The following is a 16,594-nucleotide window of genomic DNA, read 5'->3' as shown; positions in this document are numbered from 1 at the left end:
ATCTTGCTTTAGTACAAGAATAACAAGCAACGTCTACTAAGCAAAGCACATTATATCCAAGCTTGAAGAGTAATATTATCAGTCTTAGCCATATGACGGAAGAAGACCTTAGAGTTGAGTTAGCTAGCCTGTTTTTTAAGATGTTTGACAAAAATGGAGCCCAAATAGTCCACCTCCCTATCGACAACACTCATAAACCCAACTTGTTTATGGCATGCAAGACTTGGGCATGTGAACTTTCCGGCGCTCAAAAGGATGGGCGAGAAGAAGATAACTATGGGGCAACTCAAAATCATATACCCGAACCAATTATGTAAAAATTGTCTAGTCTCTAAACAAGCAAGGTTGTTCTTTCTAGCTCAAACATGTTTATGTCATGAGTGACCACTACAATTGGTTCATGCAAATTATGTGACCCGATCACTCCATCGTTAATTACTGATAACAAGTATTTTATCTTAATTGTTGACAATTATAGTTGTTGGATGTGGGTGTACATGCTTAGAGAAAAAAGGAAAGACATTATGTGTGTTCAAGAAGTTCATAAGTGTAAGACCCGATCTCCGATGAGAAATTTAAAATTTCATTTTACCTTTAAAGTCGAACTTTTGAGATTTTATTGAGGGTCTTTGAGACCAAATTTCAAGACGAGACAGAAGAGAAAAATGCTTAAAAATAAAAAAGAAACTTAAAGAAAAAAAATGAAAAAAAAATGGTAGAAAATTAGAAATATGGTCATATTATGGAAATCGAGTTAAGTAGAAAGAAATATTCAAATGCAAAGAAAATAAAAAAATAATTGTATTATGGAAATCGCGAATGCTAAGGTGGAAGCAAAATGCAGACAGGGGCTGGGACATGTGTCAGGCAGAGAAGGGGGCCTGCATCGCCGTAGAAGAAGGGCCACAAGCGTCCATTCGCAGAGACAAAATCGAAAAAATATCTCACGTTCGTCAGGATTCGAAGGTCAGCACCCAATAAACCAGCCATGCAACCCAAGAGAAGATCCGACCCGACCCATGTGCCACCCGCAAACGTAAGGGAATTCGAGTTTCTAGCGTTCGCTTCTGGATTTGAACCCACGCATTCATCGGTGGCTGACCAACCTGAGCGCGCCACATGACAGCACCAGGATGTACTGATGGTGTTAATATAACACATGCAGAAGCAATTTGGATCTTAGGCACTCTAAGTACATCAATTATAGTAAATTAGCTAGCATGTTCAAAAGCATTACAACTCAATGAGTTTGAATACTAATCTTTTGTCGCTCAAGTTTCTTTTTCCTCACAAATCGGTTTCGAACCACCACTAGTGTCTTCTCCACTATTCTCCGGCCTTAGAATGGGATTGTGGAATCTGGTGAGTGACTAAACTTGGGAGGCATTTAGTATAAATGAAGAGAGAGTTTGTGAGAGGTTTTTCTCAAGGTTTTTTTTCTAAGGAAAGACCTTCCATGTACCATGATCACTCTATTTATAGAGTCATGTTTGCATGTTCATGCAAATTTGAGATCACCAAATTTTGACACTCAAATGTTTGGGATTATGTGTCAAGCATGCAAGTTTGAGTTCACCAAATTTTGACACCTCAAAATTCCACTAACTCAAACATGGATTTTTTCATTAAAGGAAGCCAATATTTTGACTTTCTTCATTTTGATTCAACAATTGATTTGAATAATTAATTTCAAATTAAAGTAATATTAAATGATTAATTAAACTATTTAATTAATATTTAATATTAATTCAAATGTCAATCCAATCAATTTCGACACATATTTGATTAAAATATTTAAATCTTATTTAAATATCTCAGATTCTCTCTTTTTGTTTAATTCGTAAATAAAACAAAAATGCGGTTAAATATATCGTATATATGTAGCGCATATTCCCCAATTTGAATTCGAACACTTCGAACTCACTCGTCACACTATTCTATGGTTTAGTTCGATATGAGCTAGCAAAGGAACCTAATGGACCTATAGATCATGGGCTCCAACGATCCAAGATTAACCGGTTAAACTCATTAACCTTGTTAACCAACATTCGTTAACTACTAGGACACTCCACTATAGCCTAGTAGTTGCACTCCCCTCAATATAGATATATTTCTGTTCATTCGATATAACCATGATTAGTAAGTCGATTCTTCACAGGTTGTTTGTAACTAGAGCTGGGTCAATTTACCGTTTTACCCCTGAAGTTACTTTTTGTTCCTTATGTCTCACTGATCCTCTAATGAACAATTGGTTTGTGGTCCAACCAGTAAAACGAATCCCTCTCAGGGCAATGAGAGGGTGGGGCTCCTTGTTCAATACCTGGAGTCAGTGCTTAAGGGAACTACCTCTCTTCTATCCCTAAAAGTGGGTAGGAGAGAATTCTATCTTGCACCCCACGTCCCCAGCCATTCACCCAGTCTTACCCCTCAAATGGGAGGCCTATTGAGTCGGCGAACTCGAGCCACTCTCACCCATGCAAATCTAAGGATAATTCCGAATAAACAGGAGTTCATGGTTAGCTCAGGATTAAAATCGAGTTACCTAGGTCATCGAATGAAAAGAAAATCAGTCTCAACAGTAAACGACATTATAAAGTGAGAGTGATTTTCTTCATGGTCCGATTTTATGCAATACTCATTGCATATGACACCCCCACTCACATGTCTCCACATGTACAATTTAGTGATCACATTGTTTATGTCATATACAAGAATGGGCCGCATCCATAGTGTCCCTAGTTTAAGGTACTCAGCCTTATCCCCATACTATATCATTTTGACTATATACTTGAACTTGATCCACTCTTATGCCTCTACATATAGTTCAAGTAATCATACTATAGTCAGAGTGTTCTTAGTTTATTGGATTTAGATTAATAATCGTAAAGTTCACTTTATTCAATAACAATCTTTACTGAATAAACAACAATAATAACTTTATTCAAAATAGAATATGTTTTTGTTTACAAACTATGAGTTTTAGGACATAAAACCCAACACGCACATCTTCCTCCCTTAGGCGCATTCATACACACACGTGGTGTTTCTCTCTGGTGTGTGGGAGCACGTGCAGGGTGCGTGTAAGCTCCTTTTCTGCCCGTTCGAATTCTGTTTGCCCAATTTTTATCTTGATTTTAATCCTAACCATATTTTTATGTTAATTAGGACCTAAATGGAGAAAATTAGTATTTTTGGAAACGCTATTTGTGTAAAAACGCTAAACAAAGGGCACACGTCAATCATGTAAGTCACAACACGGTATTTAAGAAGAAATACTTGTAGAATACGCTTGGAATGCATGCATGCTAGTGTGTTTACCTTAGGTGATAGCTCTCCATGAATGGATTTAGGTAGTTTGATTATTATGAGTATGTATGTGATATGTGAAGCATTATGAGGATCTTGTGAGTGATATGTGAAGTATATGTTTAATTCATGCTAAAAGGAGGATGAGAATTTGTGAACTCTGCGCTCCAGGAGCTTCATGGTTCTCCGTTGAACATGTATGTTTATTTTGCATGAATTATGTATGATGATGCTAGATGATAGTTCCATGCACACTCAGTTAATTTCCATGACCCACGTTTATGATAAGTCTAGGGATTTGTGGTTAGAGTGACAAGTCACTAAGTATAACATAACCTTTCCTTTAAAAGCCTAACAGACCACCACGACTTACAAACCACCTTAGGAGTATCCTTAGACTACAAGTGTATGAACTGTGTCATAGCTTCGTGGAGGACCAGGGATTCCTGATCAGAATCCACTACTCCTAATCGTTTCGTATGGAAAAAGTGAGCCCACGTCGTACAAACCATTTAGCTGGATGAGATAAGGGAAGGGTAACCCCTTCTCGATGAGGGGGACTATTATGGACCTAGGGGATTGCAGCTCACTTCCTAGATAAGATACCAAGTAGTCTCATAAGTCATGCTTGAGGTAGCTCCTCATAGGTCACCGTTAATACACAGGTCATCATAAGGAACTCTTAGGGTTTAAATGAAAGGACGAAGAACCAAAGAAGCCCCAAGGATCTACGACCAGAATAAGACGCCTTAGAGCCAATGAGAAGTCCGTGGGATTCTGTTAAGCCTAGAATGCGATGAGAGCTTAGTTTTTATACTCATCCTTGTTTTCCTCTTTTTTAGGTGTTTGTAGGCTGTTGGTCGAGGTGGAGGAGCGTTCGAGAGTTGTGTAGTCAAAGAGAGGTAGTTCCGGAGCGTCAGTCCGTTTTCATTCTTTTGGAGTCTTTTGTATTTCCTTTTATATTTGTATGCCCCTTTGAAATGTTTGAAAATTAAACTTCTCTGTCTTCTGTTTTAATTAAATTGTGTTTTTATCTTTTATTCTACCTCTCTTTTAATTTCTTTTTAATTGCTTTCGCTTTCGTCTTTTTAGTCACAATCCGAGTTTTGAAGCCTCAAAAATCAAGTTATGACAATAAGATTCATTGAAAATGGGTCTGATCGAGAGGAAGTTATCAAACATAAACTCAACATCGTATACTCCACAACAAAATGGTGTGGTCGAGTGAAGAAACTACACCATAATGAACATTGCAAGAAGCTTACTCAATAGCATGCAAGTTTCGACGATTTTCTGAGGTGAGGCAATACGACATACAGTTTATCTTCTAAGTCATTTACTGAGAAAGGTGTTGGACACTCATACCCCCTATGAAGCATGGTTCGATAAGATGCCTCACTTCGAGCATCTAAGAGTCTTCGGTTGTACAACACTTGTTAAGACTACAAAGCTATATATCAAAAAACTTGATAACAGAAGTAAAAATATGGTGTATTTTGGCGTAGAGGATGGGACCATGACATATAAGCTATATGATCCACAACATGAGAAAATTCATATAAGTAGAGTTGTCGTATTCGAAGAAGAGAAGAAGAGAGATTAATGTAGTGTCGACAATAACAAATAGGTTGTTATAGAGTTCACTTATCTGGAAGAAGAGGAAGACGTGACAGACCTAGGAAGTACACTGACAACGACACCAATAATCCACATATGTCATCACCAGCGACACCAAAAGACATGATGAATTCTCTAGAACAAGAGAGCTCAAAAGAGAGCACATGAGGATCAGCAACGGAGGATGGATCAAGAAGTTCCATTCTCTTGCTGAAATTTATGTTGATACACTTGAAGAAGAAATGAATCCCAAAGAGTTAGTGTTGCTCACGATCGAGGAGCTGACAACTTACCGTGAGGCAACAATTGAGATGACGTGGCAGGAGGTCATGCGAAAACAGCTTGAAGCCATTGAGAAAAAGAAGATGTGCATACTCACTAACTTATCGCCGGACGCAAGTCCAACGGTTTGAAGTAGGTGTTTAAGTTGAAGAAGAATAGTGAGAAAAATTTCATCAAACATAAAACAAGACTCATGGCGAAGGAATACGTGTAGTGGCAAGGAGTTGATTTTGAGTAGGTTTTTGTGCTTGTGGCTAGACTCGACACTGTAAGGCTGATTAGTTCCCTTGCAGCTCAACACGGGTGGGAGGACCATCACTTGAACGCAACTCAATCATGTCTGAGAATGGGTCCATGTGTCATTCATAGTATTAGGACATCCTCAACATCCCTTCATTGGAGTTCTATCGAGGCATTGCCCCTCCCGTGCCAATGTCATGTTATTTATGAACTCTGTATTGGATAGCTAGTGCACAATCTAACCTTTGACACATGGACTTGGGCACAATAACGACACACCTATGTCGCTCAATATGGTCCTTGAAAATCCCATTTCAAAGGAAGTCGCCTGAGACACTCGTCTTGGAACGCTCGCCCTCACTGTGACACACGCATGTGCCATATGGTAGCTCACTTAGGCCCCCCCTCCCGCTATAGTATATTTTAAGGCATTAACAAACTGACAGGTGTAGACATGGTTTTGGCAAACAGACATACGGTGTCATTGAGCGTCCATTTGGTGTTCGAATGACACCAAATTTGGCTAGCTTTTCTATTTTATATGGACGAACTTGACTCTAAAACTGCATGTCTAAATTCTCTTTGGAACCCTGACTATCTATGTTTAGGCTCAAGGTCATACCTACTCCTTCAATAGGCTTATCTGTGACGCTCATGTCTACTCGTTGCCCCTATCTTGCTTAGGCCTTGTTACCTCTTCAATGCACACATTATATGATTTTTTGTATGATGTATGGTCCTCCTCGGTTGTATCATGACATTCTTCTATATTGACCCTCACGTGACCGGATGGGCGCCACTTGAGGGTCGCCGCTTTGCTTGTCTTAACTTGAGGGTCACAACCTAATTTCATCATAGTATGGTTGTGACATTCTCTCTCCCACTTGCTCAGTGACTATCTTAGGGCACAATCACATCGCAGATTGTAATATTCTCTCCCACTTAATCTCGGCATCGTCCCGATGATGATTTGAACTTTGAACCGTTGCTGACTTAACCCATTGGAACTAATTGTGTTACATTCTATCCCACTTAATCTCGACATTATCCTGATGACGATCTAAACGTTGAACTGTTGCTAACTTGACCCACTGGAACTGATCGTGCTTTAGACAAGTGTAAATTCATTAAGCACTTGACTTCTCTTTTTTCATAATGCTTATCTTACTAAGTTCGAGTTGATGCTTTTGACTCCTCTTTGTCATATGACACCACTGTCAGACTCTTCTTTGGACAGTTGTTGGGTGAACTTGTCCCAACATAACTTCGGCACTTCTTTTGACCAATCTGCATACTCTCTAATTGGCACATAGCAGTACACCTCGAGGGGTGCGTGATGACACAATCCAAAGTGTGATTGTGCCCCGAAGTAAGTCATCGAGGACGATGACTAGTTTAAGTGGGGGAGAATGTCACAACCCAACAATAGTTGTGCCCCCAAGTATGTCATCGAGGACGATGACTAGTTTAAGTGAGGGAGAATGTCACAACCTAACTTTGAAGAGAGTAGGTTGTGACCCTCACGTTTCGACAAGAGAAGAGACGACCCTCAAGTGGCGCCCATCCGACCATGTGAGGGCCTAGACGAGTGCCATGATGTGACAGAGGAGAATGGGGCATCATCTAACACACCACACGAAGTGGGCATTGAAGACAAGTTGAGACATAAACAAGACAGAGACATCGAATAGACATGAGGGGCAAAGATAGGCTTGTTGAAGGGTCGGGTAGGGTCTCGAGCCTTAACCTCGAAAGTCAGAGTTCCAGAAGAAATTTGGACATGCGGTTCGAGAGTTAAGTCTGTCCATATGAAATATGAATGCTTGCCAAGTTTGGTGCCAATCGAAAACTAGATAGACATTGCACGACACTGTATAACCGTTCACCAAAATCATGTCTATGCTTGGAAGATTGAAAATGGCTCAAAATGTACTATAGGGGTATCATGGTGTTAGCTCTCCACCACCCCTAGGCCTGTGGTCTAAGTGAGCTACCCTGTGGCACATACGTGTATCACAGCGTGGGCGAGCGTGTTGAGACGAGTGTCTTGGGCGACTTCCTTTGAAATGGGATTTTCAAGGACAGTACCGGACGACACGGGTGTGTCGGTATTGTGCCCCAAACTGTGTGTTGAAGGTTACTACATACACACACTATTCGACACGGTATCCGTAAATGACACGACTTGGGCATGGGAGGACCAATGCCTCGATAGAACCCAGATGGATGGATATTCGGGAAGTTCCAATGAGATGAGCGACACGCGGACCCGTTCTCGATAGCATGACCGAACGAGTATGATGGCCGATGACATCCCAAGACTCGGATGGCATCAAGACATATGAACCATGTTGACGGAGATCAAGATGACAAGATGAGATGCGACGTTGCATTGAGAGACCTTGGCCCGAGCAGAGGCAAGGTCGAGCCGAATGACTTGGCCTAGTGTATATGTAAGTCGATGTGTCACAGGCAATGTGTGTGGTTGAAAAAGCTTGGATTCCACACAAGCAATGTTTGATTGGTGAAGACAAACCTCGCCTAAGGTCCGACGAAGCCACAAAGCCGAGGCAAAAATTATATATGGGGCTTAATTCCCCTTAAGGCTAGTCGTGAGCGTGTCAAGATCACACGCCGCGCAGTAAAAAATGTAGGACCGTGACACGCGGCTCGCAAGCCAACCAAGAAATTCCTCCTCGTGGTACTAACTCTTGTGGAAGCGATGTCTAGACTGCTTGCCAACTGACTTGCTGGAAAATAAATGTGCTTTAGAAAGAATACAAACTACTCATGCACACTATCTACGACTATCCCACTTCTAGACCTATTCTATTGTTCGCCCATCTAGGACTCAACCACTGAGACTCGCAACATATGTGAGCTTAGAAACATGACTTAGTAGAATAAGTCACTAATTTATTGAGTAACTTTAGGAGAATTATTAATAGACTTAGTGGAATAAGTTACTAACCTGTGGAGCAAATAGAAGAAGTGGTAGTAGTTGCCAAATTGTGGACCAAGTTTTGTGGTTGTCGACTAAGTTGTATGCTTTAATTAGGAAGATCGTTAGTAGTTCTAAACTTGAGAAGAAAGTTTAGGAATTTAGTTAGTGTTTTCTCCACTATAAATACTATATAGATGTATGCCTTTTCCAATAACAACACAACAACAAAGAGAATTAAAAAGTTAAGTGCTTAAGGTTTCCTTTGTTCCAAAAAGCCGCTTGTAATTGTTTCGACATAATTCCGATCATGGGTCAAATTCAATATTTGGTATCAGAGCTTCTAGGATACCGAAACAAATGTCGTCACCATACAAAGTCACCGGAGGAGAAGTACAACGATAAAGAGTAGAAAGGAGGGGAGTGTAACGCTCCAGTACCCGTTACTTACGAAGAGTAACTACACAACATGGTCGATCAAGATGCATGTCAACTTAAAGGCACAAGGCGTGTTGGACGCCATCGAGCATGGTGACGTTGAGGAGCGTAAGGACAAGATGGTTCTTGCCGTCATCTACCATGCAATCCTGGAGGAAGTTCTTCTCATGTTGGCAGAGAAGGACTCGGCAAAGGCAGCGTGGGAGATGCTGCAAACAATACATGTTGGTGTGGAACGTGTCAAGGAAGTAAAGTTGCAGACCTTGAAGAATGAGTTCGAGGCTATCCACATGAATGACGGTGAGACAATATATGACTTTTCCATGAAGTTAACGACGATGGTCAGTGGCATCCGTTCATTAGGCGACATGGTGGAGGAGATCTCCATCGTCAAGAAGTTCCTTCGAGCAGTTCTCCCAAGATTCATACAAATTGTTACCTCCATCGAGCAGTTCAGCGACGTTAAGAACATGTCAGTTGAGGAGGTCGTTGGTCGTCTTAAGGTCCATGAGGAGAGACTTCGTGGCTATGAAAATAAAGAGGAGGAAAAACACCTCTTACTCACACATGAGGAGCGGCCGACTCTTTTTTTCAAGTACGAGGGGTCGTGACAGCTATAATAAGGAAAACAAAGGTCATGGACGTGGTCGCGAACATGGCCGTGGACGTAGTGGCAGAGGAGGTCATGGCAATACCTCACAAACCCATGACAAAAACAACCCTTGGGAAGAACAAGAGTATGATCAGTGTTATTGTTCTGAAAAATATGGGCACTGTGAGTTAATAAGCTTGACTTAGCAAAAGAAATTATTAACCTAGAGCAATTTTAGGATAAATATTTAGTAGTTATTGATTTGAAAGTTTATGAGAGAAGATTTAGTAGTTATTGATTTGAAAGTTAGAGATTGATTATATAATCTCCACTCTAAATAATCATGATAGGTATGTTATTTACACACCAAAAGAAAGAGAATTAATAAAGTATACGTGTTTAAAGTTCTTTTATTCAAAAGTTCTCTCCCCTCAAGTTGTTCTTCCGCTTCCGTTATTTGTTTCGACATACTTCAATCGTGGGCAATTTTCAACATTTGGTATTAGAGCTTCTAGGATGTCAAAAAAATGTTGTCATCACATGAAGTTGTCAGAGGAGATGTGACAACAATAAGGAGTAGAAGGGAGGGGAGTGTAATGCTCTAGTACCCGTTACTTACAAAGAGTAATTACGCAGCATGGTCGATAAAGATGCGTGTTAACTTACAAGCAGAGGTTGTATGGGACGTCGTTGAGCATGGTGATGTTGAGGCGCATAAGGACAGGATGGCTCTTTCTGCCATCTACCAAGCAATCCCAAAGGACGTCCTTCTCATGTTGGCAGAAAAGGACTCAGCAAAGGCAACGTGGGAGACGCTGCAAATAATGCATATGGGCGTGGAACGTGTCAATGAAGCAAAGGTGCAGACCTTGAAGAGTGAGTTCGAGGCTATCCGCATGAAGGACGGTGAGTCAATAGATGACTTTACCATGAAGTTGACAACGGTCGTCAGTGGTATTCGTTCATTAGGTGACGTGGTGGAGGAGATCTCCGTCGTCAAGAAGTTCCTTCTAGCAATTCTTCCAAGATTCATGCAAATTGTTACCTCCATTGAGCAATTTGACGACCTCAAGAACATGTCGGTTGAGGAGGTTGTTGGTCGTCTTAAGGTCCATGAGGAGAGACTTCGTGACTATGAAGACAAAGAGGAGGGGAAATACCTCTTACTCACACATGAGGAGTGGCTTGCACGGATGAAAAAGAAAGACGCAGAGGACTCTTCTTCTTCAAGTATGAGTGAACGTGACAGCCTTTACAAAGAAAAAAGATGTCGTGGTCATGGTCGCGGACGTGGTGGTAGAGGAGGTCGTGACAGTACCACACAAATCGATGAAAGTGTCAACCCTCAGAAGAACAAGAGTATGATCAAGTGTTACTCTTGTGGAAAATATGAGCATTATGCGGCAAAGTGCGGCAACAAGGAGCACGATGAGGAGGCAAACCTTATGTTCTCAGATGATGAAAAGCCCACATTAATGTTGGCCGAGAAAATGTAGAACTTGTTGATGCTCAATGAAAAAAAGGTTATGGTGAATCCCTTCATAGATGGAGAAGACCGAGTGGAGACCAGCACATGGTACCTAGACAACGGAGCAAGAAACCACATGACCGGAGATCAAGAAAAGTTCAAGGAAATTGATGAGAAGTTCATTGGAAACATGAAGCTTTGCGACGGATCAATTGTATCGATCCAAGGTGAAGGGTCTATCTTGTTTCAATGTAAGAACGGTGATTAATGTCTACTTATCAAGGTGTATTACATCCCAAGTTTGAAGAGCAATATTATTAGCCTTGGTCAAATGACAGAAGGAGGGGGTCAAGTGGAAATAGTCAGCCCGTTCCTCAAGATATACGATCAAAACGGAGCCCTATTGATGAAGGTAAGATGGTTGCGAAACTGCCTATATAAGATACTATTGAAAGACTATCAACATCTTCCAAAAGTATCTATTGGCGTTGGCAGCAAGAAAGTGAAGAAGAAACCAACGGATCAAGAGAAAAATGAATTGAAAAATAAATTAAGAAGCAACTGGAGGCTGTTTCAATCAGCTAAGTGCAACCTACAAGTCGATGTGTTTCATCAGACTTATCACCTCAACCAAGAAGGCCTAGAGGAAGACCACCAGGGTATAATAAAAAGGAGATTTCAAACTTTCCTTCTCAACTCAAGAAACCTAGAGGTAGGCCTAACAAGAAGGTTGAAAAACAGAGGAGTACGTCACAAGAATTTTCTAGATGTAAGTTTGACGATGAATTCTTTGCACAGAAGAGAGGAGTGGAAGAAAATGCATGTTGTAAAATTAAAGTTTCTTCTAAAGGAAAAGAAGTTATTAACCTACAACGAGTTTTGGATAAAGATTTAGTAGTTATTAATTTGAAACTTTAAGAGATCGATTAGAAAGATTTAGTAATTATTGATTTGAAAGTTTTGGAGATCAATTAGGAAGATTTAGTAGTTATTGATTTGAAAGTTTAAGATATTGATTATTCATTCTCCACTATAGATACTCGTGATAGGTATGTTATTTACACAACAAAAGAAAGAGAATTAATAAAGCATACATAAGGTTCCTCGATTCAAAATCTCTCTCCCCTCAAGTTGTTCTTTCACTTCCGTTATTTGTTTCGACATACTTCGATCGTGGGCAATTTCCAACAAGCACTATGCGGTAGAGTACCACAAGAAGAAGCGAGATGAGGAGGCAAACCTCACACTCACGCAAGATCAAGAGCCCGCACTAATGCTGGCCAAGAAGATGCCTAACCTGATGATGCTCAACTAAGAAAAGGTTATGGCGAACCTTGTCACAAAAGGAGCAACATGTGGTACCTTGACAACAGAGCAAGCAACCACATGACCAAAGATCGAACAAAGGTCAAGGAGCTTGATGAAAAGCTCATTGGAACATGAAGTTTGGCGATGGATCAATTGTACCAATCCAAGGCAAAGGATCCATCTTGTTCCAGTGCAAGAATGACAACAAACGTTTACTGACCAAGGTATACTATATCCCAAACTTGAAGAGTAACATTATCAGTCTTGGTCAGATGACGGAAGAAGAAAGTAGAGTGGAGTTAGTTCGCTCATTTCTCAAGATGTTTGACATAAATGAAAAGCTGTTGATGAAGGTAAAACGGTTGCATAACCACCTATACAAGATACTATTGGAGACCAGTCAGCCCACATCCCTATTGACGGCACATGCAAGACTTGGGCACTGAACGTTCAGACCCTCTAAATGATGGTAGATAAGAAGATGGCTACGGGGATACCCAAAATCATACACTCGAACCAGCTATGTGAAAGTTGCCTAGTCTTCAAACAAACAATACTGTCATTCCCAGCTCAAACTAGTTTCTGTGTTGAGTGACCACTGCAACTAGTTTATAAGATTTGTGTGGCCCAATCACCCCATCATCGATTGCTGGAAACAAATATTTTCTCTTACTTGGTGACGATTATAGTCGTTGGATGTGGGTGTACATGCTCAAAGAAAAAGGAGAGGCATTATGTGCGTTCAAGAAGTTCAAAAGACTCATTAAAAACAAGTCTGATTACAAGCTAATAACCTTGTGCACTGACCGAGGTGGCGAGTTCTTATACCAAAACTTCTCAAAGTTTTACGAAGTTTTGCGAAGAGAAAGGTATCAAGCGTCAACTCACCACACCGCACACTCGACAACAAAACGGTGTGGTCGAACGAAGATACTACACCATAATGAATACTCCAAGAAGCTTACTCAAGAGCATGCAAGTCTCGACAATTTTCTTGGGCGAAGCAATACAACATGCGGTTTATCTTTTAAAACATTTACCAACAAAAGCGCTGGACACTCGCACCTCCTATGAAGCATGGTTCGGCAAGACACCTCACTTCGAGTACATAAGAGTCTTCGGTTGTACAACACATGTTAAGACGACAAAGCCATATATCAAAAAGCTTGATGAAAGAAGCCAAAAGATGGTGTATTCTGGCGTAGAGGATGAGACCAAGGCACACAGGCTGTATGATCCGCAACATAAGAAAATTCATGTAAGTAAGGATGTCGTATTCGAAGAAGAGAGGAAATGGGATTGGTGCAGTGTTGGCTATAACAAGCAGATTGTTATAGAGTTCACTACTCTGGAAGAAGAGGAAGACGCAACGAATCTAGAAAGTGCCCCTACAGAAACACCAACAAGTCCACACATGTTATCACAGGTGACACCGAAAGGCATAATGGACTCTCCAGAATAAGAGAGCTTAGGCGAGAGCACAGAAAAATCTACAACAAAGGATGGACCAAAGAAGTTTCGTACTCTTGCTGAAATTTATGTGGATACACTTGAAGAAAACTTGGATTCTGGTGAGTTAGTGTTGCTAGCGGCCGTGGAGCTGACAACCTACCGTGAGGTAGCAACTGAGACTATGTGGCAGGAGGCCATGCAAAAAGAGCTTGAAGCCATCGAGAAGAACAACACATGGACATTAACTAACTTACCGTCCGAACACAAGCCCATTGGTTTAAAGTATGTGTTCAAGTTGAAGAAGAATAGTCAAGGAAATGTCATCAAGCATAAAGCAAGACTCGTGGCGAAGGGATACGTGCAACGAAGGAGTTGATTTTGAGGAGGTTTTTGCGCTTGTGACCAGACTGGACACTATAAGGTTGATTCTTTCCCTCGCAACTCAACACGGGTGGGAGGTCCATCACTTGGACGTCAAATCAGCATTCTTAAATGGTGAGCTCTAAGAAGAAGTGTAAGTTGCCCAACCAGAAGGGTTCATCATCAAAGTCGAAGAACACAAAGTGTACAAGTTGTCAAAGGCCCTCTATGGTCTACGACAAGCACCAAGGGCGTGGAACATACGTTTGGACAAGAGCTTAAAGAGTCTAAAATTTATGAAGTGCTTGCAAGAACAAGCATTATATACAAGAAACAATGAGACTGAAACACTCATAGTTGGCTTGTACGTTGATGACTTGATCGTCACTGGTACAAGTGTTGAAGGCATCAAAGAGTTCAAGCAGCAAAGGATGGAAGAATTTGAGATGATTGATCTCGGGTTACTCATGTACTACCTCGGTATTGAAGTGGACCAAAAGAAAGATTGCATCATGCTAAAGCAATCGACCTATGCTAAGAAGTTGTTGCAACAATTTAAGATGGTAGAGTGCAACTCGACCAAGTATCCCATGGAAGAAAAATTACAACTCGGGAAAGATGCTGAAGGAAACTTGGTGAATTATACTGAGTATAGGCGTGTCATCGGAAGTCTAAGGTACTTGACTCATATTCGTCCGAACCTTTCAAATGTTGTTGGAATAATGAATAGGTACATGGAAAAGCCCACTATGATGCATCATCAAGCAATTAAGCACATTCTCTGCTATGTGAAGGGAACCAACAGCTACGGGTTGAAGTATCAAAGAGGGCGAGGTCCTGAAGAACTAGCTGTTTTTACCGATAGTGATTTAGCTAGAGACATTGACGATAGAAAAAACACCGCAGGAATGGCGTTTTATCTCAACGAAAATTTGATCTCTTGGCAATCTCAGAAGTAGCGAATTGTGACACTATCTTTCTGTGAGGCCGAGTTCATGGCAGCAACTGCGGCGTCGTGCCAAGCATTGTGGCTGAGAAATTTGTTGAGCAAAGGGACTAGAAGTGAACTAAAGCCGGTAGCTCTCTACGTCGACAACAAATCTGCAATTGCGCTGATGAAGAATCCAACATTTCACGAACGTAGCAAACATATTGACACTCGCTTCCACTTCATCCGTGAGTGTGTTGAGAAGAGACAAATCCTTGTAGAGTTCATATGCACTAGAGAGCAAGGAGTGGATATTCTAACCAAGGCCCTAGTAAGGGTTAAGTTTGCAGAGATGCGAGAATGGCTGGGAGTGAAGAATCTCAAACAAAGTCAAGTTTATGGAGGAGATTGTGAGCTTATAAACATGACTTAGTAGAATAAGTCACTAACTTATTGAGTAACTTTAGGAGAATTATTAGTAGACTTAGTGGAATAAATTATAACTTATGAAGCAACTATAGGAGAATTGGTAGTAGTTGTCAAATTGTTGACCAAATTTTGAGGTTGTGAACTAAGTTGTATGGTTTAATTAGGAAGATCGTTAGTAGTTTTAACTTGAGGAGAAAGTTTAAGAAATAAGTTAGTGCTTTCTTCGCTATAAACACTCATGAGAAGTATGATTTCTTTCCAACAACACAACAACAAAGAGAATTAAAAAGATAATTGCTTAAGGTTTTCTTTGTTCCAAAAATCTCTCTCCCTTCAAGTTTTTTCGTTTGTCTTGTACTTTTTTCGACATAATTCGGATCGTGGGTCAAATCCAACATTCATTACCAAAGCGCCCTGCTGCAATCATTTTCGTTTCAGGAGTTTGAATCAGAGTACAGATCTTAGGCATGGGCTGGCACTGGTTGTATAAAATGTAAGAAACGTCCAATGAGAGAGTGGATAAGTTTTTAAGTCCAATTTCAACGGGATATTCTCAAACAAAATTTAATGTGGAAACTAGCTTGATTCCACAGAGAATATTTTGATTTTTTTCTAATATAAAAGATATCTGCGTTGATTCTCATGTTGGAAATATTCATGAAGGATGGGCCAACCTATTGATTTTCTTGATTAGAAAGAAAAAAATAATATCCAGGGTGACATCATTTACAACCCTAGGACCCTAGGGAACCATAACGATTTCATCTTAACATATTCTTTAAAATAATAATAAACCCTAAATATTCTTGAACAATCATTTATTTGAAATAATCCCATATATATTACACCTTCTTGGCCTGATTTGGATGCTCATTTGCTATACAAATACGATCATTCGTTGGAAGAAAACATATCATTATTAGTCGTTGTTTTAAATCAAAACGTTGTTGATTGTTAAGTTTTTTTTAGAATGTTTGCTTAATCCACCGTAAATGTATGAAATTTTTTTATTTATAATCAAATAAATGAGAAGGATATGGAAATAGTAATAAACGAAAATAACAATAAATGAAAAGATGCCTATGATAAGAAGACAAATATCTAGACGTTGGTATTTGTTTAAAACTATTACTTTTTAATATCTCTAGGTAGTCTATGTCGACTAATTAAGAATAAGATCGTAAATTTATAAGTAAATACATCAAGTCTGATCTTTTCAAAAACCAAAATCAG

At 40.2% G+C, this 16,594-nt stretch overlaps 2 protein-coding genes across 2 annotated transcripts; both read left to right on the top strand.

Annotated features, from left to right (window-relative positions):
* Positions 1 to 10,066: 10,066 nt before the first annotated feature.
* LOC111436574 lies at positions 10,067 to 10,912 on the top strand. Its single transcript, XM_023074320.1, has one exon. It carries the CDS (start codon positions 10,067 to 10,069, stop codon positions 10,910 to 10,912), a length of 846 nt encoding a protein of 281 aa, XP_022930088.1.
* A 3,388-nt stretch (positions 10,913 to 14,300) lies between these two features.
* LOC111436573 (uncharacterized mitochondrial protein AtMg00810-like) lies at positions 14,301 to 14,963 on the top strand. Its single transcript, XM_023074319.1, has one exon. It carries the CDS (start codon positions 14,301 to 14,303, stop codon positions 14,961 to 14,963), a length of 663 nt encoding a protein of 220 aa, XP_022930087.1.
* Positions 14,964 to 16,594: the final 1,631 nt, after the last annotated feature.

Source organism: Cucurbita moschata, unplaced genomic scaffold, assembly GCF_002738365.1.
Source record: "Cucurbita moschata cultivar Rifu unplaced genomic scaffold, Cmos_1.0 Cmo_Scf00056, whole genome shotgun sequence".
NCBI lineage: Eukaryota > Viridiplantae > Streptophyta > Magnoliopsida > Cucurbitales > Cucurbitaceae > Cucurbita > Cucurbita moschata.
Note: the sequence above shows the minus strand (reverse complement) of the source record. Positions and strands in the feature narration are given on the sequence as shown.